Raw genomic sequence first — 25,556 nt, 5'->3', positions numbered from 1 at the left:
TAGTGTATAATATCTCATGGATTGTCTTTCATCATTTTACTCCTTAGATCAATACCTTGAACTTTTCAATAGAATTACAGAAATTGGACAATGTAATGTAGCTGGTAAAAATGTAGGTGAAATACATTCTTCAATAGAGGTTTTCTCTAAACATTTTATTAAATGAACAGGTTTTCATTCAGTCTCATACCAACCACCTCCACTGTAGCAGGACAGTCAATCTGAGGGTTTGGTATTGGAACACTTTGGAAAAAAAAAAAAAGTCTTGAATTACTGAATAAATGCTGCAGACTTTTAAAATTTTTTAAATAATGCTATTATTATAATTATATATATATATATATATATCTACATATATACACACACACACATTTATACTATATAGTGTACTTAGTATGTAGTTAACAGGTTAAACATTTTACCAGTCCAACAAGATATGGTCTATTTCAAAGATAATGTCTATATTATGACAAGATAGAGGTCTATTTCAAAATGTGGATTTCAAATCTTCAAAGATTTTTCTATTTGACCCACAAGAGAAAAAAAACAAAAAGAAACAAAACCCTCAGCTGTTAAAGAGCTAAGCGACTCCAGTTTCATATTGAGCTTGACATTATCTACGTTCACCAACAAAAACTTCATCACCTCTTGATTTTATAGTTTATTAGCATATTAGGTTTTATAGTTTGTGCACCAATCATTTATATCTGGATTCGATAAACAGCATGATGAGAGAGTGTGGAAATCACCAACTCATTTAGTATAATTTATTGACCTGTCAGGACCATGTTACCACCAACCTTTGTCACATTTCTCACACGCTTCTTCACATGATTGGCGTTGGCCTACCTTTCCCTGACAATGTCACGGAACGATATGGCACAGCACACATAGTACAAACTATTTATGGGACCTCATTTATTCTGTGAAGGTAAATGCACTTGCTGACATTCATGCCAATGAAATGTCTAACTGTCTCTCCTTCCAGTGGCTTCTTCTTGGCTGGAGCCTGTATGTTGCAAAAGCTTTGTAGTTGGATGATCTGCAACTGAACTGCAAAGTGACCACAACCTGTTAATGGGAAATATTAGCAGAAGTCTGTCTGTCCATGAAAGAGGTGGAGCCATGGAGAAAACTTTGACCTTTTAAAATCATGAAAGGGAAAATTGGTAGGAAAGGGCCACAGAAGGTTCTATACTTTATGTGCGCAAAGCCGGTCTTTGATCTACTTCTTGCACTACACCAGTTTTAGTGTTAAATATCTTGTGAAACTAAGCTCAGTGATGTCAACAGCAGTAGGTGCGACATGCTTAAATGTAACACTGCTGGCACTGAACATGTCCTTACAATGTGCCATAGCTCTCTGCACCATTAACAAGTCATCCAGTATCACTTGCTGCTCCCAGGTCAAGAAAAGTGACAGTGTGTGAAAATGAGCTGAATGAGCCGGGGTTAGGAGGTAACGCCATGGGTGTGTGATCTAAATAAAGACAGCTGAAAGCCCCCCCTAGACTGGGGCCTTTCACTGTCAAACACAATGCTGTTGATGAACTAACAGCAGATGTCAGTGGTGTCATCTCGCAGCATAGTGTGTACAAGGAGGTTGGAATTAGACGAGTTATTGTTAACCAACGAGGCAGCGGCTATTGTTGAAAACTTCATCTCTGCTCTCTGTTTCTGATCTGAGCAGCCGCTGCAGCTACTGTGACTGGAATGGCAGGCCACTGTCACACTGGCTGAGCGCTAGGATCAGTCACCTATAAATAGACCAGCCTCTTCTACCACAATGGACATGGACAAATGGTCATTTCACTGGCACACTTAAGTGTGAGTGTTGATTGGAAAGCACAATGAGAGACAAGAGAAAAGAGCTTCAAACACGACCAGTTTTCACTTGCTTACCTTAATAAGTTAATAAGGAAGAGTGTGAAGGCAAAGTTTGTGTCTACAACTTAAATGAAAACAAGCACAAAATAAGAAGGCAAGCTCGAAGTGAAAGACAATGGTTATAATATTTAATATTCTGTGACAAAATCTCTACAGGGAACGCTAATAAAACATTTGTTAGCAGACATCAACATCATATCCAGCGTTACAGCATTGTGATTCAGGATCATGTGAAACAAAACACTAATCAAAATGAATATAACAAAATAAAACAGGATGGGAAACCCTTTTGTATAGAGTCCTATCAAGGCCTGTAGAAAACTTGTGCAATCTGTAGCATTGGGTGCTTTCTGTTGAACATTTGTGACCAAGGAATCTGTTCTATCTTCTTGGCTTAAATACATTCAGGAAGATTTCCTACATCTAAAAAGAACAAGAGTGGATTCAGAAATTTAAAGAAAAATCTTCCTATTGAGTGCCCTTCTGTTGACAGACACACTTGGCAAGTTAAAATGTGTCCTCTCATCTGTGTCTATTCTAAAAACCTTACTACAAAACCATAAAGGTATTCCATTTCCATAAATCTAATTATTATATATAGAAATAAAATAATCTTAATCAGTTCAATGAGCTTACTAAATGTGATGTGGATTTTGGATGTTTAACTTGCCAAGAGGGCCTTAATAAAAAGAAAAAACAAGAGATTTAGTAATATGATAGGAATTTACTGTGCAAATAGGTAGTAGTTAAAAGAAAGGAGATGTCACTTGCGTGCTTCATTCTTGAATTGTGGAGTAAAAATATAACCCAAATGAGGCAGAAGCAGAAGACAACACTCCGTTTCATTTCAGATATACATATCCATGCCATTTACGAATCAGGAAAAAACAAAGATATTTTCATCTTCACCTTGAACAATTTTGGGTTATATACAATATTAAGGGACATTATACAAAAAGAAATGCTCGAGTACTATGTTGTAAGCTTCAAACATGATCTTTTTTCCCCCTCCTGTCATATAATTCAGCACTGAGGTTTTGCCATTGACAGATGGAAATGCATACACGAGTTGGATCCAGATACAATCACTCACTTGATAAAAGACGTTTGGACATATTAAAAGAATACTCATTGGACATTCAAGAGGACACGTAATCACTTTTTTTTTCTTTAACAAAAATAGACATGGCTTATCCAGCCTTGAAATTCCTTCTCAATATATATAAAATTATGTCTTGTCTATTTACAGTCAGATAGCGTTCTGAAGGATTAGAAAGGTCCTGCTCCATCGCTGCTGGGGATTGTGGGTAGTGCAGTTTTAGTGTTGACATGTTCGAGGGCGGAAAATCATCTGGTGTGTGGTTCTACAGGGCGGGGAGGGTTCATTTATTGAAATTTTATTTAAATTTGTTTGTGCTCCAGCCAAGTCCTGTCACTGTAACTAACCAAAGTCTCAACAGGAGACTCAGGTTAGCAGAGAATGATTGTAATTAGCTGAAAATGATTGTATGTTGACTTGTCAGCGCAAGGCTGGAGCCAGAAATGCTAAAAGACGTACACCACTCTCCTGCCCTGAACTGTAGCTACTGTGGACAGAGCCGAGTGTGGAAAGGCGCCAGTTGAATTCATGGTATTTTGAGTGAAATTCTGCCATTTTCACTAGTCAGTGACTTTGAAAATATTTAGGCATTGACTTGCAAGATAAAGTTGCTACGCTGTGCTTATCTATAGTCTCTACTGTCTGGAGTTAGCTGAATCTAGCGAACCCCATGACTCATGTCATAAGCTGATTTTTTTAAAGATTTTTTTTGTTTGTTTGTTTGTTGTTGAGGAAATCAAATCAAATTACTACATTCTCAGAGGATAGAGCACATACTGAAACACACTGCAAAAAACCTGCTCAGATTGTTAATATGGCATTTTGTTGACCTTTATTGACTTGGGTCAGTTCATTGAGGAAAATAACCTGATTCTAATGACATCCATTAATTTCTCATTCCCTCTCTGTTCTAACAGCTACAGTTGTTTTCCTCTGTGGGTTTTTCAGTTTAGATGTCAGGCAAAACAGATGTGTGGCAGTGTTTCATCATGAGTTGGTGACATTCTCACTGGTTCTCAGGTTCTGCCTTTCCCTTTTCAAAGATGAAGTTCTCTGTCCATGCTGGGTATGTGGCTCTCCTGTATCTCAAACAGATGATTGGTCCCACACCTGGAGTATAAAGTCAACAACATACAGTCAGCTACATACAAGCATGAACAGATGTTACAATAATTTGATGCATTTATTAAAATCTTGCCCAAAACAGATGCTAAAATAAGAAAACTGACTGCAAATGAGAAGATCAACACCTTTCTCATGTCTGTTAAACATCGAACTCACAGCAGCTGGTTAGCTTAGCTTAGCATAAAGACTGGAAGCAGAGGGAAACAGCTAGCCTGGCTATGTGCAAAATCTGCCTACCAGCTTCTCTAAAGGTCACTAATTATTGTCTTATATTTTTCATCCATACAAGAACGGAACAGCACAAATAACAAGTTGCAGTTTTTGTCACCTTGAGGTTGCCAGGCAACAAGTGGAGATACAAGGTAGTCACTGCTCCCAGCGAGGACATAGTCAGGCACATAACCACAACTTCAAGTTTTTACACTTTGTTTTCTTCTTCCTTCTCTATGTTAAGCTAAACTAAGTGACTCCAGTTTCATGTTAAACAAACAGACATGAGAGTTGTGTCCTTGTCACCAAACTCTTGGCAAAAAAATGAGCAAATTACCCAAATAATCAAATGATTACTTTAAAATATTTTGAGAAACAACAGAAATGACTGACGAACCTTGTTAACAGGGTTTATGGGCGTGCGTCCAGAGCCAGTATGAAGCCTTTGGCGCTCCTCAAATCGTCCAGGGGACCTTTCCCTACGAACATCCATCATCCGGCCTGGGGAGCGGTCCATGCGAGGGTCTGCCATGGCTCTGCCTGGGGAGCGCTCTAACCGGGGGTCAGCCATGGCCCTGCCCGGAGACCCCACTATCCGGCTCTCCAGCATCCTGCCAGGAGACTTCTCTCTCTCCAGAGGACGGCTGGGGGACTTGTCCCGTCGAAACTCTGTGCGAGCCTCTCGGTAGCGGTGAGGTGTCCCGGGATCTCCATGAACTAGGGGGTTGGCTGCCAGCCTTTTAGAGATGTGCTCATTGTAGGATGGAGGCCCGCGCTTGTTAGGGCTGTTAGAGAGGAACCGAGGCATGGAGACCAGCACGGAGCATTGGTTAAAGGAAAAGGGATTTTTGTGTCTTGGGATATGGGCTTTGCTTGGCGCTGTGGGAGTCAGGTTGATCAGCTAATGTGATGCAGATGGTGTCCTCACAATCAAGCTCATTTAATAAAGTGTAGTGCATTGCTAATGTTACATATACCCGACTGAAGTCATCTAATCCATTTGGTTTTCTAAATAGGAAAATAGAGTCAGTGGCTGATAAGAGGTGAAGAACAAAGTTTTGACCAGTTTTAAAAATCAACACAGTGAGCAAGAATAGCTCAGTTGTTCGTGAGCATCAGATTGTAATGGACCAGTCTCAGAACATTAAAAGGAGAAAGTTAGTCTTTATTCAACAGTTTCCTTTCTACACTTAACATGAGCCATTTAAAAAGTTCTTTTAATTTAAAAAAGACAAATCTTATGATTTGTTACAGATAAAGAATGAACTCCTCCTCCTGCAAAGAATGAAATTAAGGTGTTATTCTTTTGTTTTACTGTACAGCCAAATCAAACATTACAGCCACAATTCAAGAGTGACCACCTGTGGATATCAACCTGTGCCCTGCAGTGCCAGCTAGTCCCAGTGTCCCTTCAACAACACCAGTGCAATTGGAGTAAGGAGGTGCAGTGAAATGCCCCTACTTTATAGTGTCTGCATGTCAGGGAGGACAAAACCTCACCAAAAAAAGAAGAATGAATAAATAAGATGCTCAAGTAAACCAAGAAATGGGGAATTAGACAAATGAACGCACATCTTTCTCTTATCTGTTACTTTCAACTCAAGATTTATTTTCCATCTGCAGGATTTATTATTCCTACTGTAAAATTAATTTCCACTGAGCAGGATTTTCCTCTAGGGGCCATCTCTTTTATTTCCCTTCACTAGACAAATGAAGGTTTGGTATAATTTATTTATTTATCAATGCATAAAAAATGCAGGTATGGGTTGTCCCAGATTGCTTATTGGGCAACTGAGCATACAATCCAGTTGCTGAGGCTAAATTACCTCTTTAATCTTCTTTGGCTATTGTAGTGTTATATTAAATTACTTGTTGGTTTGAGTCGTGCCCATTACATTGTGTGGGATAATTTTATTTCCCTTTAATAGGAAACTAGTAATTACAATGTTCCTGTAATATTGATAAATGATATACTGAGAAAATCTTTTTCTGCTAAAGAAAATACTGATGTTAAAAGATAAAATACTTTGGAGTTGACACATAGTATTCATTGATTTAATGTTGAAATTTGTTTGGTCATTCCATTAGTTTATTCATTCATTCCTTTATTTTGAGCTCTACAAATACACATGTATATGTATGTGCAATGACATTGCATGAGAGCTCAAGAAGTGGTGTGGCCAAGAAAATAGCCAGATTTTATATTTTATTAGCTACCACAAGGAAATGTGAGAATGTCAGGTTTAACAAATAGTCATTGTGTGTGGCCTCACCTGCGCCCGGAGCCGTTACGCTGCAGGTCTCCTCCACCCTCTTGGCTCTGGACCAGGTTGCCTTTGCAGCAGATGACCCTCAGTTTGTTCTGGTAGGACGAAGCCAGGTAAATGGCCCCAGAGGAGATGGCTGGGCCCAGGTAGCGTGGGTTTGGGATATCCAGGTGTGCATATGAGTGAGGCCTGGAAGATAAGAGCATTAGACACTGGATCATTTAAAACAGCGAACGAAATGGATGACTCTTGTTCTTCTCTACCGAGCCCTGAACAATTCAAGCACTACAATGAGCAATGATTCTGATTAAAGATCCACAAAATGATGATTATGTTTACTGGTGTAAATCCTAACTGAAGCACTGGTACTGACAAAGAAACAGAAGGCAACCTCACCCCAGAGCAGCGTGTCCCTGAATCTCAATAACATCCAGAGAGTTGAAGTAGGTCACAAACAAGTACGGCTCTCTATAGGCTGAAAGGCCAAAAAAAAAACAAAAAAACACTTAATGTCAAGTTAAAGAGAATATTGGCTGGTAAATGATTGGAAAATAAATGAACATTTGAAAGTGACACTGAAGAAGTTCTGATCTACACTAACCAAATGAGAGAGGCAGACGGCTCCATTTGATATCATCACTTCTGCTCCTGCGGCCGTATGCATCCACAAACACACCAAACTCTGCAAGAGAAATATTTTAATTATCATACAAAACTGCCATTTTGTAAACATAAATAACAAAAATAATCTCCTGTTAGAATTTAGCAGACATCACATTTCCACAAGAATCATTTCCTGAGGACAAATTTTCTTGCGCAAAAGGTTAAAACTTGGACTCTTTTTCTGGTACATGCTTTGACATGCCCGACTGTACACACGTCATACTGAACATGTGTGCCCACACAGACAGAAAATAAATGTCTAACCATGGAAACAGAGCAGGTACTCGTCCTTCTGTGGTGCAGTGGTGACCTGGATGATGGAGATGGGGAAACTGTGGGAGGATGCAGCGAAGACAGCTGAAGCCAGCGTTACGTCATTTTTATCCAGGAACTCTGTAGAAAGGAATCAACACGTCAGTTAGTTCAGGTGTGAATGTTCAAACCTCACAGGGACAGAAACACACTTGTATAGACTTGTTCAGAACACCATCTGGTTGATTCAAAGTAATATTTTAAAAAGTAATATCAGTACAGAATTTGAGCTACCTTCCAGCACATACTGCTTCATTTCAATCTCATAGAACTTGTTGGTGCCGATAATGATACTGTAGCCAGTAAAGTGGATGCAGCTGCAGGGCTCTGACGTCTCAATCTCCTGCAAATACAAACTGAAGTTCAGCAGTGACACTTTTTCAAAACCACTGCTACCTGAAGCAAAACAGAGCATCTACATTGCTACAAAACACCATCTTACCTTAGTCATGTTATTATCTATTCATCTTTGAGGCCCACTCACCTTTCTGATGCAGAACTTGTTGAGGCTTTCATTATGTCGCAGAATTGTAATCTTAGTAGGCATAGCAGCACAGATACAAGTCCCATTATCAATCTGTAAAGAAAGAACAATTGTGTAATCAGGACAGTGGTAAATATCTGCAATTAGACAGAACACCGCTATGCTATTACTCTGATCATTAACTCTGACTAAATAACAGCCTAACAAGAATGATTTTGTTCTGTGTAAGTAACAACAACCTGACTCACCTTTCCAGAGGAGAAGAGGTGGCATCCCTTCACTGTCTCAAAGATGAAGGGGTTGAGGTCAGGCTGAGCTGGGAGATGGGACTGTGACAAAGACTGTTTCACCTTCTTGATCTCCACCAGACACAGTGCCCGCTCCTCTCCTGGAGGAGAATTGAATGAAAGAATGAGTAAAAAAAAAAAAAAAAAAAAGCATCTTACATTGACATAGCACACCTAAAGGGACTTATGAAACAAGCAACTGGGCTCAATCTTATGTCATGAACTGACCAGTAATCATGAGCAGTTTATCAAGCTCCTTCAGGATCTGGATCTGGAAGACGGACGCCAGCCCGGGGATGTGGGTTAAAGAGTTCTTTATGACGTTTAGAGCATACAAACCCTCCTCAGAGCCAACCAACACAATCTGAGGGAAAGGATAAGGAAGATCATAACGGCTTAACAAGTGAACATGCAGCAGGATAGTGTAGCCGTCGGTCATCTTTCTTTATGCTACAAGTTTTTGTCCTTGTACCTGGTCAGTGAGAGGCAGAGTGCAGTTGATATCCAAACGGTCATCGCCCTCCAGTTTCAGCAGGGAGTTCCCCAGAAGTTTCTATTGAGACAAGAAACCGAGAGTGAGACAGTGAGCAGGGAAAGGAGGCAGGTTAGGAAGATTTTCTGCAGATCTGTTGCTTTAGAGCAAAACAAGCTAACTCAGCAAGATGGCAGCCAGAGAGCCTTCACAAACACCAAGTAAATAAATCCAACCTTCAGTATTAGTAAATACAATTTGCATGTAACATGGGGATGTCTGAACCACACAAGTAATATCTTCCTCCAAAGACAAAACAACAAATCAACAAGACAATGAACTGAGCTTTTGCTACTTTACAGATACTCAGAGCTACAGATAAGTCAGCTGGCATGTTAACTGCTGTATAACACAACAATAACCATTTTGCAGCAACAAAAGCAATAGTGGAAAGTAGTTGAATTCATTAAAAAACTGGTTTAACACTGGCAGTGGTTGTTTGGTTTGGACTGTCCTTATGTTCTTCATCTCAGGTTGTATGGACATAGTTATTTTACAGTAGACAGCTAAGTAATGATAGATGCTGCAGTGTGAACTGAGGGAAAGAAGGGTAAAACTAACAATACATTAACTATATGGCCAAAAGTATGTGGACACTATGTTAACCTATCCAAATATAGTTTTGGTCTGAGGCTGTTTGGGCAAGGTTGCTCAGTTCCAATGAATAAAAATCTTAATGCTACATTACATAATTACATTTTGAACAACACTATACATCCAACATTGTGGCAACAGCTTCAGGAAGGTCCTTTCCTGTTTCAACACAACAATGCCTCTGTGCATTAAGTGAAGTCTATAAAGAAATGTTTTTTTGAGTTTGGTGTGGAAGAACTTCACTGGCCAGCACAGAGCCCAGACCTCAACCCAATCGAACACCTTTGGGATGAACTGGAAACTGACTGTAAGATGGGCCTTGTCGCCCAACATCAGTGCCCAACTTCAGTGATTCTTTTATGGCTGCATGGCATGTAGCAAGGCTTCAAATTCCCAGAAGAGTGGAGGCTGTTTTGGAATGAAATCACGTTTGTGTGTAAATGTTCAGGCATTCACATATTTTGCCTAGGTGTCTTCATATTTTTAGCCATGTAGCATATTCTGCCTTAAGGAAAAAAGCTGCATATTGATTTTTTAAATGCATATTTAAATAGGAAATATACCTAAAGAGGCAGGGGTTTCGAAAATGCTGGGACAGAATGTAAGAGGGATAATAAAGTACTTCTAAAACAGCAATAAACACACAAACACCAAAAACAGAAGCCTGCAGACTGAAATTAAGATCAGGTAGCTAGAGGAGTGTGTACATGTGTCTGTGTTTCAGTGAAAGGGGCAAAGGCAGGACATGGCTTTTGCAGAAGCATGCATGCCAGAACTTATGACACCAGGCCAAAGGTGCACAGCAGTGTCTATTCACATCCATGCACTACGTAAGTTTTATGTGTGAATGCAGCTGTTTTCAAAGGGCAGCTATTCCCATGTACCATATTCAGTAACAGACCCTGGGACTGTGCTGACCTGTACTAGACAATGTTGAATGCGTAGATGTGTACAGCTACTGCATGCTCAGTCGGTCGGTCGACTGAAGCCCAAGCATTCGTGCAGCTACTTACTGTACCTGAACCAGAGGGGATAGGTTCTTCTGTCTTTTAGAAACACCTGCCTATAATATGATCCACACAACCGAGTTGAATGGAGATACACACGCACAGTATAATCACATCAACAAAGATGATGACAACACACAAATAGAAGACGTGGATGTTGAAAACATGCGGAGAGAGAAAGAGGGAGGGGGAGAAAAAGAAGTGAAGGCACTGGCTGATGTTTAATGGAGGCATTCAATATATTTTACCCAATTTTCACACCAAACAATACAGCCATCCTTGGATTAAGTAACTATTTGAAATGTGCGTAGTTTAATAAGCTGGTTTGTCTTGTTCAAAGGAGACACTGGGATGTCTTTCTTACACTTTTGATATGCAAACTCAAATTTTGAAACTTTTCAGGCCTTACACATGCAGGAACATATAATATTCACACAACACTTACAGCATCAGCATCCACTTTGTCTTTAGATCCACGGCTACCAGCCACCACCGACTCCAGCACAGCCACCCAGCGCTGCTTGTCAGGGAAGCTGGGAGCCATGAAATATAGGGACTGGCCTGGCCAGCAGGTGGTGTGGGGATGCGACTCCAGCTTCAGCACATATGGGATGTCTGTGTACACACAGAAAGATGGATTGGGTGTCTATCTTGTTAACAGCTTAATTTCACATCTGAGCAGAAATGGTCAACATTTTGTTGTATTTTGGGATCAAAAGTATAGATGTGATGTGTGGATCAAATGTAAAATTTGGAGAGAGGATGATACACTTAAAATCCTACAATAGGCTGAGTGTAGCAGGATTAGTTGGTATTGATCCGGTACCTGACTTGGCAGTGTTAATGAGCTCAGAGGCTCCAACAGCTCCATGAACGGTCACCTCTCCATCAGGCATACAGAGCTCAAACTCCTCCTCAGCCTTTACACAGTCTAGAGGAAAAACACCACAAGTTTTTTTTTTATTGAATTCTGCTGCATTGATCTTCATGGAAACATAAACATTTAAATGATGACAAACTGTTTAATTCAGGACTGATTCAGTAATTTTCTGTCAAGTCTCAAATTTATTTTCCAATTCTATTCTATCAGTGAAAAATATAGTCATTTAAAAAATGCCTCTGACCTTCTCTGGGCTCACTGTCATAGATGGACACTTTGGTTCCATCTAACACCACATACTTCCTCTCCCAGCCTTGCTGGCCACGCTTTCCATGTCTATGTGAGCAAACACAGCGATACGAACACCTTCAATGGTGTGTATACAACATAGTGCATATGGGTAGTATGGCAGTAAAGGACTGAATTAGTTACCTAGGTTGCTTCATCCATCCCTCCAAGCGAACATGCCCACTGGCCTCTTTGACCTGCAGCGCAGGTGAGTTTGCCTTTTCTCGGCACAGAGCCTCTGAAAAGTGAGTGGCATACTCAGCTGGCAGACCGCAGGTGGCCGGTAGACATGGTGAGCATTTAGGGTGACACAGGGTGTGGCACTCTACAATTAGACAAGACAGAGAGAGGGGCTGAATGAAAAAGCTAATTTTGATTTATTAAAAAAAATATTGCTAATCTTCATCTAGTCCAGTCTCATTATTAATATGGAAATTCATACTGCAAAGTTTCGAGATTTTCAAAGAATGTTTGAAAGATAAAAAGCAGAGTGGCAGGCGTTATCATCATAAAAATATACAAATAGCTACCATCATTTTTTTTCGCTGTTATCACAATACCACACATTACCTTGTGTGTTTTTACACTGCCTCTACAGTGTTGGTTTGGGAGTTCATCAAAATACATGTTTTTTATTTCCTACGGTTTTCTACAGTATACATTTTAATGATAGCCAGAACAACACAAATCTGATTCCATCATGAGGGGTAGCCACACTACAAGAACTATTTCCAGCACTTTTATTGGGGCTGGCCAATAATTCATCCTCTGAAACATCTTCACATTTGGTGCTCCCAGCCACAGTGCAGGATACAGACCTAGACAAGTGGCAGCCTGTCGTCCAAAATGCACAGTGTCCAGGCAGACAGCACACTTGGCAGCCCTCATATTGAGCCCCACAGTGAAGCGATGAGGGATGTTGTGGTGCATTCTCTCCTTCACACGCCGACCAAACTCTGCAATACAAAGAGGGAGGAAGAAGCAGGCAATGCCGGGAGTTACTGAAAGAAAATTGAGTGTGATGAAATATATGGTACCATAATATTTTGTTACAGGCTCAATCACTTCAGAAGTAAGCGACAATGATTTTGAGTTTTTTAAAACAATATGTGACTATCTAAATAATGAATAATTAATCTAACTGCAGGTATTAGACATATGAATGCTCAAGTATTTTAAAATAGTCAATCAGAATCAGATTATGCATGCCAATGAGCATGGGATGCATTAAAATGCCCCTGGGTGAAAAGCTACCTATCCTGCCATATGCCATCTAAATCATGACTCCAGGAATGAGGCTGAAAAAAAAGAGAGGACGTCAAATTTGACCTGTATGCAACAGGTGTTACAGTTAAGTCAGTCAAGTTACAGTTAACTTGACAGAGGACAACAGGACAGATGTACAGTATGGTATGAACCTACGTGTGTATAGTATGTCATGCATGTAGATGAGCTCATGCATGCGAGAAGACACACTGTGGTGACTGCTAACTTACTTTCAAAGGTGACCCTTCTCTTTTCTGTGAGGGGCAAGAGGAAAGAGACAGAAAGGAGAGAGCAGTCTAACAATAGCTAGGTGAAAGTAAAGCAACACAGACAGTCAGGGGTCTGAATCACAAAGCAAGTTTAACTTAGCTGAGCAGGTGTTGTCTAAACTTGTCTCTGATAAAATTCACATGAATGTGCATCTTATGGTATGGTATTTAGAGATTTAGTAGCAAATTAATGCATTATTTTTGGCATCAGAAGATCCTTTTCAAATTGTTACTCCATTTTCCCCCCAGAATTTATTAGAAGATGCAATGTTTACACATTTTGATGAGTCAAAGAACCTGCCTTGAAGCCATGATAAACGCAACAAAGGTTCAGTTTCCATGGTGATACCAAAAGATGTAATTTAGCTTGTGATAGCAGAAAGCTCGGATTAAAACCAATGTTACCTGGCTAATCCACTATTCTTACTTTGTGAGACAGGCCCAAGCAGGATTACAATGTTAGCTGGATAAATGCACAGTGAATAAAACCTGAAACAGCTCTTTTTACTTGAGTCCACGTCCCCGGTTTAACATGTGCTGAACAGAGTTATCCAACTTTATTTAAACTTCATAATCCTGCTTGGTGAGACAGGCCATAGAAAGAACACACACATAAACACACCAGGTAAACAAAATAAGTGAACAGAAGTGTCCCATTTGCGTTGACACTGATAGTGTTAAGGGTGAACACTCCCATGGGGGCAACTATACAGCTTGAAAACAGGACACCCAATGTTCAAATTGAGACTGATGAGTTGAGGGCAGCATTGAGTCCACTTTTGTGTGTGTGTGTGTGTGTGTGTGTGTGTGTGTGTGTGTGTGTGTGTGTGTGTGTGTGTGAGAGAGAGACTAACCTTCAGGTGTGGAGGTCTCCTTACAGCGGGTGGAGGGGTTGAGCAGGCTGCTGGGGTTAGGTTGATGTTCTGGGGATTTCACAATGGCTGACATGAGGATTTGATGGCGGGCCTGGGCTGGTGTGGAAGGAGCCACATGCTCCTGGGCTTTGAAGTGAGCCGCTGTATTACCACAAGCAAATAAAACAACCCAATATTAGATCAGTGATAGTCATTAAGATGAGGATATTACCAAAAAGCAAATAAGATTCTGAAGTGAATATTATAGGACCAGGCAGGTGTAGGTAATGGAGCGGGATGCGGCTGTGGTAACTCTATTAAAAGATGTCTGGGAACAGATAAAGGAGGGGGCACAAAACAGGATTTCCTGAGTCGACTTAGTTCGTCATGTCTCATCTCAGATGGGAGGTCATGATTTCTAGTGGTGCGCTTTTAATGAAAGAGTTCCACCTCTCTGACTCAGTGTCAACAACAATTGAAAACTCAGTTTCACAGAGAGAAAGGATTAATTTGAGGAATGTTGTATTTTAACCTTTTGTCTCTTTCTAAGGGAGAATGATGATCCAAAGTTGACTGCAGTACAACATCGCTGTATCTGGCAAGGATTTACCATCTAGCTCCAGGACTTCACTCACTAAAAGATGACATTAAGATATAAGACGTAAGAGGCTGTGCTATTTCTGCTCCCTACCCTCTTCTCTAAGGGACCGTAGCTCTATCCTCATCTTCTGCAGGGCCTCTTCCAGCTCTGCACATCTTGAACGTTCCTTCTCCAAAGCAAGTTTCATGTCACCATACTGCATAGGAACTGCCGGTTGGGCCTGTGGAGCCAGCGCTCCGTTAGTTGTGGTGCCTACATCCTCCCGCCGCCGCCCAAATATACCCTGTTCAGAGAGGGAACAGTACTCAATTCAATTATAAAGATTCACAGCTGACATTACTAATATTGCACGTGAGAACTACAGTACATGCTAATTTTACCCTTGAAGCTTATTATCAATCTAATATGGCTTATAGTTAGCATTAAATATTTTCCCACACCTTCTTTTTCTTGGTGGGCTGGTCCATTTTCGCCTGGAGGAAGTCAATGAGTTTGGTCTGCTGGGAGATGGTCCCCTCCATCTTCACCTTCTCATGGGAGTACACAGCCTGCAGGAAGGAAAATCAGAAGCTCAGAGAAAGAAATACCTCTGAAGATAATTGAAGAATTCCCTCTGAGAGCATATAAATTAGGATTACTTTGTCCTCTTAGTCCCCCTTGAGATACCTTGTTACTCAGTGACATCAGTTGCACTATTCTAATATCTAACTAGCATATATAATATCTAACTCTCCCTTTCTCCTTAGAGACCACTGTATTTCATCAGATTGCAAAGGTGTTGCATGGGGCACCTGTATATTCTCCAGCTGGTACTCCAGATCAGTCCTCTCAGTCTTGAGCATGTCAGTCTGGTCCAGGGCGTCCTGCAGGCCTTGGGTCAGACGGAAAATGTGGCTCTTCTGGAGGTCCATCTGCTGCTGCAGCTTCCCTTGCTGTTGGGACACCAGACAGCTCATTTAAAATTTGTCACTTTTAAAAGTGGTCACAGATATAAATATATATAAAAATAAATATAAACAAACATTGTTAACTCAAACAAGAGGAGATGCATCCCAAACAGATTTCCCAAATAGTGTTCTTTTAAATAAAGTATTTTAAGCACATTTTATTTAACAGTTGGCTAAAAATAGTATCCCTGGTTTTTATGTTTTAGTGAGTTAATTGGACATAGATGCAACTTCAATTTAATATATCAGGTGTTATATAGGGTGGTTGTATTTCATTTTCTACCTCTTCCATGAGCCTTTGCTTCAGTTCTCTCTCGGTCTCCAGTTTCTGCTGTAAGCTGCGGGCGTTCATCTCCAGCATGGCGTGCTTCTTCTCCAGATCATTGAGCTGTGAGAACAGATGAGTACATGTTAAAACATAACACAGTCACAAATGCAGTGCTGATTTTGTTTCAGAAGTAAAACAAATATTCGTTGACTGTAGCAAGGCCAGACATGTCACTCCATGGGCTAGAGATAATGTTCAAGTTAGATCATAAATAAGAACTCTTGTGTGACTCACAGTGTCGGACAGACTTTCAGCCTTCAGTCTCTGCTCCTTCAAAGCCTGCTGTAAGGCCTGTATCTCAGCCTTGTGCTCTTTGACTGCCAGTTCCACTGCCTGGCGAGACTCAGTGCTGCGTTGGTCTGCACGCAGCCTGTGAACAGCACAATCACAAGTCTTAAACCAGTAATCCATTTTAATGGATATATTGAATGATATTGAGCTGTCATTCTCAAATACAATAACACAGTATAAATAAATTCAAAAGTGTTCATGCTTGAATCTTACCTATTCTGCTTCTCATTGTCTAGCAGTCTCTGCAGGTCCCTGGTGCGTCTCTCAGCTTGGCTTTTTTCATCCTCCAGGGCTGCTCTCCAAGCCTCCCACTGCCTCTCCTTCTCCAGCAGCTCATCATTTAGGGACTCCAGCTCCACCACCTGCTCTTCCAACATGCTGCATGTTGTCTTCAGTGTCTCAATGTTCTGGTAAGATAAACAAGACCAGACTGAAAAGAACATCCTTCAGCTTTTTGGGGAAAGCATGTGATTGTTGCCTCCTGCATTCTTCATATCATAAAGAAACACTAAACATGTAAACTGTCAACAATATTTTTAATTTTCCACTATATCTACTAATATGAGGTATTGTAGGTAAGTAGTTACTCATGTTCAAATGCTTTCAAGCATTTCAGTGTAATCATATTACCTGTTTCTGGTTGTTGAGGTGCATCTCGCGGTCAGCCACCTCCCTCCTCAATCGGTCCACTTCCTGGCTGAGCTGTAGCTGGTCCTCCCTCTCATCTGATGCTTCGTCAAGTTGTTTGGACAGGTAGAAGTTCTGGCGGTTCAACTCAGCATTCTCCTGACTCAGCTGCGTAAGCTGCTCCTCCAAGTCAGTGATCACCTGAGGCAATACAAACAGGTAGGTGTTAGCCTTGCTCATGGAAGTGAAAAGATATTTTAGTTTCTGTCCAAAGCGCCAGGGTAAAGGAATCATTTCAGTAACAGCACAGCTGGGCTACTCATAATTTATGACTTTACAATGACTCTAATTAATGTGAGCACTAATAGTTACTTCCATTACACTAGTCTCACGAGTGGGAGACATATCTTTGGCATGCAGGATTTAGTAAAAGGCTTTTGTGTCAAATAAGAATTGTTAGGTTTTTTTTTATCTAAAAGTTGAAGGAGGTGATTTGCTGAACATATTGGTTTAATATTGTACATCTGTGTTATTCATGTTGTCTATTTATGTATAGGAAATGTGTGAAAAATGTGTATCTGCCGTGTTATGAAATTCCTGAGTGTGAAAACAACTGTGACGACAAATTAATACCAGTTGAATGAAGAAATGAACAAGGGCAAAGTGTCTGGGCAAAGTTGCAAAAAGGAAGCTGTGTTTTCTTGCCAAGACTTGATTAGGAGACTATAATTCTACATTAGACTGACCTTAAGTAGTTGCACATGAATGACTATATATTCAAAGGTCGTACGAATCCATGTGAAAGTTGTTGTGCTGCTGCAGAGAGCACAGACAAAAGGCTATGGCAGCACTTACTGAGCAGCTGTCTCTCAAGGCATCAAACTTGCGCTGAATTTCGTCTCTGTGATTCTGCAAGAAACAAGAGCAAATGAAGAGCACAAATACAACCACATCTGACTGCCACATATAATAATGAGGAATGGTGCCAACGGCATTATTTAAAATAGGTTAAAAACGTAATGTGAACTGTCCTTTTGCTTGCACAACATAAACTGTCGACAACTACATATACTAATGCTGAACATATGTGCACCTGTATGTCTACGAGTGACTAATTGTTGACATGTGCTTGCACTTGTTTGTCTTACCCTGAGGGCGGTGATCTCCTCCTCTGCCTCAGCAGTGGTCTCTTCCAGCTCGGTCTTTGCTTGCTGCAACTGGCTCTCCAGGGCAAGACGTGCAGCCTGCAAGCTGCTAATCTGGGACTCACGCTCCTGCAGGGAGAGGGTCAACTCCGACACCTGTCTCTTGATCTCTAGCTTCTCTTCCTCATGTTCAAGGCCCATCTACAAGGGGACAGGACTAATGTAAATGTTGTGTGTACATGGAAATGTAAATCAGACCTAAACAGATTGTATTTGCATGTAATTTTCAGATTTCTTTCAACCTGGTCATAGTACCAGATGGCAGACGTTATAGGACATGAGGTCAATTTAGAAATTGGAGGCAATCTCAAAACTGGTTAAAGTAAACATAGAGTACCAATATAGACTGCCTGAAACCCACATCTCTCTATAGTGTTGATAATTTCTAAAAAGGCTTTTACAAATCTGAAACCTGCAGTTACTTCTATAACTATAGACAGAGCATCTTTTCTTTCAGTAAGTTACAGCCAATTTCAAGACTTTTCAGAAATCTTTTAATGCTGTCATAAAATTTAAGAGCCATGGATTAATAAGGGGTCCAAAAAGCAGATATAGAAATGCAGATTTAGACTCTATAAAGAGCAAAAATTGGAAAGTACAAAGAAATCAAAAAGTGCATGGTGAAAAATAAAAATCTGTTAATTGGATTTAAACTGTCATACTTGTTTGGATCTAAAAAGAAAACGATTTGAGAGAAAAGAACACTCTTACTCTTTCAAAGATGTAACAGCCGCTCTCAGCTGAAAGTACATATTTATGTGTGTGTGTGTGTGTGTGTGTGTGTGTGTGTTTTGGTCTGTGAGGGGCAGAGAGGCCAGCAATTAAAATGGCAGTCTATATATTACATCTCAGTGGGGAAGAGTGTGTGGAGGTAGAGCGATGACATCCAGTCAGCAGGTTGTCCACCAGTAAGGTGTATGAGACAGAACACCAGGGGGTGAGCTCTCAAACAGGGGAAAGGGGGCATTGTGGTCCTCAATTATGTCAAATGGTCTTTTTATAGAATGAGTTTGTGTTGGATGCACATACAGCTAATGGGTTTGGTGGTGCATTTCTCAGAGTGGTAGAAAAACACCTGAAAAAGTTCAAATGAGCACTCTTTAATTTATTAATTTTAGATTAGTTCAAGGACACTTCAGCAAGGTGGATGCTTACCAACATGGGGGCTTTAACCTTGATCCTTCAGTTTAAGGGTAAACTATTTGCTGGGCATGTGACAACGTCCTGCTTTATTTTCATAGGTTAAACATATTCTCTCACCTGTTGTGAGTCAATGCAGCTACATTGTCCCAGAGATATCAAATGAATCTTGTATACTCCACTAGACCAGTAGACACAGTCTATGTATAGGCGCAATGGCAATTTTGCAGAGGTGCCATTGCAGTCCTGCAGTATTTAATTAGCTGTTTATCTGAAAGGGCTCTGAGCTAGGTAGCTGATCTGCTGCTTTAATCCCTTTTGTGGATGATAGTAATGAGGCTCCATTGTGTGCTACTTATGGTCAGGTACTTTATCTGGAGTCTCCTGTTGCCTTACCTCCCGCAACCTGCTCTCCAGCTCCAGTAGCCTGGTCCTCTTCGTCTGCTCCTGCTGACTCATCTTCTCCAGGTGCTCCTCCAGTTTGGCATTCTGCGCCTCCAGCTTGCCTGCCTGAGACTCTAAATAGAACTTTTGCTGCCGTAGCTCTGAGATCATCTCTTCCTGGGCTTTCCTGACGAAAATATACACACAGATGCCAATTATACTTACTGTTTAGAATAGGTCTCTATATAGCAGAAGTTAAAATAGCACACAAATTAGTTATGTGAGCCAAAAAGGTACCCTTGCTTTTCATTACTGTTATGAATTGTACCTAATTCATCTTAGTTTACAAAAACTTGTAAATTCAGGTGACTACATGTAAATTATACTGCAAGATGTATTTTCTGTATTTAACCTGAGAGATGATACACAGTTTACACTCAGGGGAGACAGATCAGCCATGGTGCACAAAGATGTAAGTGCACACTAATGAAGCAATTGGACGCTCGAGGAGACAGAGTCAGTGTGGGTGGGGGCACTCATGAAAGCACAGTGTGGGCAGAAGGTCTAGTTAACTCACATATTCTTCTGGGTGTAGATGCTGCTGTTAGCGGCCAGCTTGTTAGCCTCTGACAGCTCAGCGATGCGCTGCTCCAGGTTCTTCATCTTGGAATCCATAGCGTTAATGGTCTGCAGGAAGAGGGAGACAAAATAATAGTGGAAATCACATCACAACAAACACACTGAAATGCAAGGATATATTTCACTTTGATTGATAGCCAAATCCTTCTAAGAATCATAGGACACACATATTTCAGAAGCAGATTTGTTCTTATAGGAAACAGAATTTTGTACTCCAATAAAATCCTATTAGAGTCCATTAAGGTGTTGCCTGAGTCTTCTACAGATGATGTCAGTCATCAATGTCAGATGACTGCCTCTAAAAGCTTCTTAGCTGCTTCAATTCTACCACATTAACCAGATTAGGATTTGAGCCCTGGCTTTATCGTACAACATGAAGTATACTACAATTTAATCCAACTGTACATTCCAGTACATTTCAACCACTACAACAAATATTTGCGCAAAGAACCTTATGAAAACACTGATGGATTCTAGTTGTCAAATTGTTGAAAACAACTTCAGAGGTGAAAGGAAAAGTATCACATGTTCACAAACAACTTTCACCCAGTGAGATTTCTGTAGTGCACTGGACTTGCTTAGTTGAACTAAAGAAAAAAAACAAAAAAACAAAACAAACTTATAATCAGACAACTGCATACACTGCTTCTGCTGTTGCAAAAAAAAGAAGATATTTGAAAATATACAATATTTTAAATGCCTTAGTTGTTTTAAATCTACTACCAAATACCTGAGTGGATATAAGTTTTAAAAAGCCTGCTGTGTTTCCTTACTGCTTTCTGTTCACTGATAAGTTTGCAGTTCTCCCTCGACTCCTCCTCTTGCTGGGCTCTTCTGGCCTCGAGGCTCTCCTTGTCAGCCAGGTCCACCTTCATCTGGGCCTCCAGAACCTTGACCAGACAGAACAAGTGAATAGAAGACTAGACAATGTTGATTTGACATATTCACATCTAGGCTAAAGTCTATAATCTGTTACATTACAAGGAACTGATTACAAAAAAAACCACATACTGACGTGGTTGTAAATGTACGACCTGGTGTGGAAGCAGTAATTAATGTGGTGTCAAGCCTCACTGTAAAACATGTGACAGCTCTGACTTACATCCACCACAACACTGATTTAAAATGGCAGCACTGCCTAGGACTTACTACTCTTCAATATATACACATAGCTGGCAGTATATTAGGTATACTGAGTGAAAACTGATGCAGTTTAATACAACAGTTCTGCAATAAATCCAACCTTCATGAAGGTTATAATTATCAGGTTTTGTGAAAACTGTTTTAGAGAGGTGTTGATTTTATTTTATGGTCATTTGATGACTACGTTATTTGATATAAATGGAGTGGACAAGATAACAGAAACACCTCTCTTTATAATAATAGTTGAAGCTAACCTTTGTGAATGCAGGAGTTATTGCAGGACTGTTGTATATCTGGACAATATTAGATGCCCCCACCTTGATCTTGTCCTCATAAAGCCTCTCCTTTTGAACCAGTTGGGTTTCCATCCTCTGGGCTGTAGACTGGGCATCCCGCAGGTTCTCCTCCAGTTCCTAAAGTAAGTAACATTGCAGATAAAATAAAATGCACTCCAAATTGCTCATGTTTATGTAAATCAGTACAACTTCATTTGTATAATACATAGAAAAAAAACACAAATTACCACCCCGATGTTTAAGTAGGATAAAACTCTGGAGTTACAAAACACATGACAGTGCAATCTACTGAAAAACAAACTGAAAGCTGTTTTAATGAGTAAATATAAAATAGTTAAAAAACTTGCATTGAAAAGCTGGAAATCCACAAGTCGGCTGTAGCGGTTCCTGCTCATGCTGACGCTTGTAAAATCATATGTATATTAAAATCTAAATATGCACTGACACTTGTTGACTAGTAGCCGTTTCAGGAGCTCAGCTAGCAAGCAGCTCTCTACAGAGACATATGTATAGTGTGTGCATGTGTGTTGTGAGGAGGATAGACTGTGAGGGGGCTGAATGAATGAGAGGTGGGCAGGGGGGTGAAATTAGGGGTGGAATGGGGCAGAGTATTAGCAAGCCTTATCCGTAGCTCTCTCACCAGGATCTTTTCAGCCATCTGCTGGATCTGCTGTGATTTGGTCTGAATGTCATCTTTCAGCTTATTCTCCCGCCGCTCAACCATCTCCAGCCTTTTTACCTGATTCTCCAAGGTCTTCCTGCCCTCCTGCTTACACAACAACAAAAATAACATAGGACTAACCACACAGAAAATGTCTCAAGAGTGTGTGTGTGAGTGGATCTGTATCATTTAGCATTGTGGGTTTAGTCTGGTACCTCTGTCTCTCTCAGGCGGCGTTTTAAAGTGTCACTAGAATCGCTTTTGCCTCGCAGGCGCTCCAGGTCTCGTTCCAGCCGCTCTTTAGCCTGCCGGACATTCTGCAGCAGCTCAGTGGCTTCTGTGCTCGCTTTCACTGCCTGGGGGAGGTCAAGAGTTCAAAGGCTGTTAGTAGATCCCAAGACAAACCTCTTGATATGCTTGGGCAATTCCTATCCCAAGAGACATTACAAAAAAGCTCCTCTAGAGAGTAAACAGTGACCCAGAGAAGGCCAAATACTGTTGATCTGTTTTTCAGACAGGAGAAAGGATGTTTTATGAACTGTAAAGGTGCAAATAATGTTAATGTGAATAAAATAAATATAATTAATTTACCTTGGACAGTTTGTCCTGGAGCTCTTGGATTTTCACCTGCTGCTCAGAATTAGTCTTAACAAAGAAAGAAAGCACAGTAAGCTCAGACATGAAATTTCAGTGTCACTACAGCTTTAGCCATGAGGATCTATCCGACAATGGAAGAACAGAAGAACTGATACCTTTTCAAGTTTGGAAAGAAGCTCCTCCACATCGGCTTTGCCCTGCTCTTTGGCCTGAAAAATAAATCTCACAATAAACATCTTAGCCTCAGACTTGACCCCCATTTACATTTACATGACATGACCCATGATCAACTGTGGTGCAAACAAACCTTCTGGATTCTCTGCTGGTATTCCACAGCTTTCCTCTTCAGTTCCTCACTCGTTTGTCTGGAGTCTCTGAGTTCAGCTTCGTAGAGGTCACTGCGGCGTCGGGCAGCTGACAGGTCCTCCTCCAGTTGTCTGATGGTCACCTGCATCTCCTCCAGCTGGGCATGGTACTCCTTAGGGCACAGACAGCACACAGTGGTCATCAATGTGGAAAAGAAACTGCCCCCCAAAAACTGGCAGTGGTTATTAACATGAGGTAAAGCTAGAACTTACATGTTAATAAACTTGCAACTGTGGTCGGACAGTGGACAAGGCCATTTAGTTCACATTTTTAGATCTTATTTTTACGTTATTGTTGTGATCAACCTACATCCCTTATGTAATACTGATCAAAGTATTGTGCACTGAATCACACTGCATCGACACCTATCTGAGGACTTCAGGGCAGGCTGTTGTCATTCTGCACAAACTGGAGGCAAATGACTGTTGTCATCTTAGTGTGAAGTTGAAAATATATTTATGAGAATGTATGTTTTCCTGCTAAATAAAGTAGAGCTGCTTAGATTTGAAAATATTTTAATCACAGATAGAAAAGAATAAAACTGTACAGCTCTCCAAACTGTGCAACAATAAAATAACTTAACACAGCCATGTTTCAACACAAGCCAAATTTCAATAAGCTAGTGCTTGTTGCTTTGTGTGTTTTTCCTAAATACATTTGCTGTTCTATTTAGGCTTTTACTGTAGGGAAAAAAACAATTAGCATATTTTAATGTTTTTTTTCAAAGTACAATAGCAACAGCAGCAAGAGTTTGTTTGGAACTGCCTGAACAAAGAAACTGAGCTGTTAGTGCGGGCAGCAATTGCAGACAAAGATGTACTTCACAGATCTGCTGACACCGTTTCATTGTGCAGTGATCTATAGAAACTGCTGTGCACTACTGCAATGACCATTTATCACTTAAAGTGTCAAAATCAAAGATAACAACTCAAGGATTACCACTTTAAAGCTGTAGTTAGCAACTTTGCACTACAGGGCTCCAAGGGAAAGGAAAATAACTGCTTAAGTCTGTAAAAATCTTTGCACAGACAACATGTTATGCTGATGTTTGTAAACATTGTGATTGGATGAAAGGAAAGAAAAATGCAATTAGTTACAAAGGGCAACTAGATTGGGTTGCGATCACGAGGGATGACATGTCCATTATAGCCCAGAATTTGAGTGTTTTTTAATGTATTTCCAAGTTCAACTTTAACTTGTGATTTCAATCAAGAATGTATATTAAAATATTGTAAATACTGTGTGTTATTCCCCTGAGAAGAGGGCGTGTGACTCTTGAGTAATGATCAAAGTCTCCTTTACTTTCGTGCCTTGCAGGGATGCCATCTGCAGGGATGACCTTTATGAGGTAAAGGGAATCCTCAGAGGGGAAGACCTGCCTGTGTAAGAGGGACTCACAGAGAAGGAGTATAATCTCATGGCTGCTTCAGTTACTCCATTATCAGTTATGACAGTATAAACTACACAAATAAGTGAGCAATAAATAAGACGATGGCTTTGTGGATGCAGTATAAAGCATTTTTTCTTTAGTATAAACACCTTTAAGTGTTTAGAAAAATCTCCAAATGCGCCACATCATTATTGTGATGAGAAGGAGGAGACAGATGATCATCTGAATTAGAAGATTTACATACTTGCTCTTTAATTTCCTGCAACTTGTTGCTCTGTTCACGGATATCGTGCAGCAGCTGCATGGCCTTGTCATCCTCCCTGGAGACCTCCACACGTGCCTCCTCCAAGCTTCGCTTGAGGCTCTGCACACACACACACACACACAGACACACACAGACACACACAGACACACACAGACACACACAGACACACACAGACAGACACAGACACACACACACACACACACACACACACACACACACACACACACACACACACAGACACACACACAGACACACACACAGACACACACACAAAATCAAGTCTACTGTTGGTTTAAATCGATACTGATTTGAGTTGTTGAGCACAGCAACACAAAACAACATGGATATATGAAAAAAAGGACAAACTTGTGTACAAGCATTATTACATTTAAACATTTGTTTAAACCACACACACACACACAGAGTTGTTATTGTGACTCACACTGCACTCAGTGATGTAGGTGGCGAGGTCTTGCTCCAGGATGCTCCTCTGAGTCTCAGATGCCTTAAGCTCCACATCCTTCTGGTGGAGTACTGACTCCAGGTCAGTCATTTTACGCTGAAACCTGGAGATCTCCTGCTCCATCTAAATCCACCAGAGAAAACAGCACAATTATCAGTTTCATTGCAACTCCATCTGTCCAGCCTCCAG

General features: G+C 40.6%; 1 protein-coding gene across 7 annotated transcripts in view; it reads right to left on the bottom strand.

Moving 5' to 3' along the window:
* Positions 1 to 1,993: 1,993 nt before the first annotated feature.
* cita (citron rho-interacting serine/threonine kinase a) overlaps positions 1,994 to 25,556 on the bottom strand; it is a 35,910-nt gene continuing 12,347 nt past the window's right edge. Inside the window, exons 12-50 of one of the 7 annotated variants that reach the window (XM_071494503.1) lie at positions 25,347 to 25,490; positions 24,884 to 25,003; positions 23,191 to 23,361; positions 23,039 to 23,092; positions 22,878 to 22,931; positions 22,502 to 22,642; positions 22,266 to 22,394; positions 21,647 to 21,742; positions 20,960 to 21,076; positions 20,125 to 20,234; positions 19,560 to 19,734; positions 17,967 to 18,164; positions 17,674 to 17,727; positions 16,822 to 17,019; positions 16,405 to 16,598; positions 16,135 to 16,270; positions 15,856 to 15,960; positions 15,417 to 15,557; positions 15,066 to 15,173; positions 14,716 to 14,908; positions 14,025 to 14,186; positions 13,132 to 13,155; positions 12,454 to 12,591; positions 11,780 to 11,960; positions 11,592 to 11,683; positions 11,294 to 11,398; positions 10,913 to 11,082; positions 10,479 to 10,523; positions 8,807 to 8,887; positions 8,563 to 8,698; positions 8,296 to 8,435; positions 8,048 to 8,140; positions 7,798 to 7,906; positions 7,516 to 7,644; positions 7,190 to 7,270; positions 6,985 to 7,063; positions 6,595 to 6,777; positions 4,719 to 5,106; positions 1,994 to 4,096 (exon numbers count right to left, since the gene is read on the bottom strand). In XM_071494503.1, the coding sequence (XP_071350604.1) occupies positions 4,073 to 4,096; positions 4,719 to 5,106; positions 6,595 to 6,777; positions 6,985 to 7,063; positions 7,190 to 7,270; positions 7,516 to 7,644; positions 7,798 to 7,906; positions 8,048 to 8,140; positions 8,296 to 8,435; positions 8,563 to 8,698; positions 8,807 to 8,887; positions 10,479 to 10,523; positions 10,913 to 11,082; positions 11,294 to 11,398; positions 11,592 to 11,683; positions 11,780 to 11,960; positions 12,454 to 12,591; positions 13,132 to 13,155; positions 14,025 to 14,186; positions 14,716 to 14,908; positions 15,066 to 15,173; positions 15,417 to 15,557; positions 15,856 to 15,960; positions 16,135 to 16,270; positions 16,405 to 16,598; positions 16,822 to 17,019; positions 17,674 to 17,727; positions 17,967 to 18,164; positions 19,560 to 19,734; positions 20,125 to 20,234; positions 20,960 to 21,076; positions 21,647 to 21,742; positions 22,266 to 22,394; positions 22,502 to 22,642; positions 22,878 to 22,931; positions 23,039 to 23,092; positions 23,191 to 23,361; positions 24,884 to 25,003; positions 25,347 to 25,490 (4,998 nt within the window). In that variant the 3' untranslated portion in view covers positions 1,994 to 4,072. The remainder of the gene's footprint in view (positions 4,097 to 4,718; positions 5,107 to 6,594; positions 6,778 to 6,984; positions 7,064 to 7,189; positions 7,271 to 7,515; positions 7,645 to 7,797; positions 7,907 to 8,047; positions 8,141 to 8,295; positions 8,436 to 8,562; positions 8,699 to 8,806; positions 8,888 to 10,478; positions 10,524 to 10,912; positions 11,083 to 11,293; positions 11,399 to 11,591; positions 11,684 to 11,779; positions 11,961 to 12,453; positions 12,592 to 13,131; positions 13,156 to 14,024; positions 14,187 to 14,715; positions 14,909 to 15,065; positions 15,174 to 15,416; positions 15,558 to 15,855; positions 15,961 to 16,134; positions 16,271 to 16,404; positions 16,599 to 16,821; positions 17,020 to 17,673; positions 17,728 to 17,966; positions 18,165 to 19,559; positions 19,735 to 20,124; positions 20,235 to 20,959; positions 21,077 to 21,646; positions 21,743 to 22,265; positions 22,395 to 22,501; positions 22,643 to 22,877; positions 22,932 to 23,038; positions 23,093 to 23,190; positions 23,362 to 24,883; positions 25,004 to 25,346; positions 25,491 to 25,556) is intronic. The other 6 variants (XM_071494504.1, XM_071494506.1, XM_071494505.1 and 3 more) reach the window with 6 other exon arrangements.

The sequence above is a fragment of the Trachinotus anak genome, unplaced genomic scaffold (assembly GCF_046630095.1).
Source record: "Trachinotus anak isolate AG129_WGS33_773 ecotype Australia unplaced genomic scaffold, CSIRO_AGI_Tana_v1 ptg000013l, whole genome shotgun sequence".
Classification (NCBI taxonomy): Eukaryota; Metazoa; Chordata; class Actinopteri; order Carangiformes; family Carangidae; genus Trachinotus; species Trachinotus anak.
This window is presented reverse-complemented; position numbering and strand designations above follow the sequence as displayed.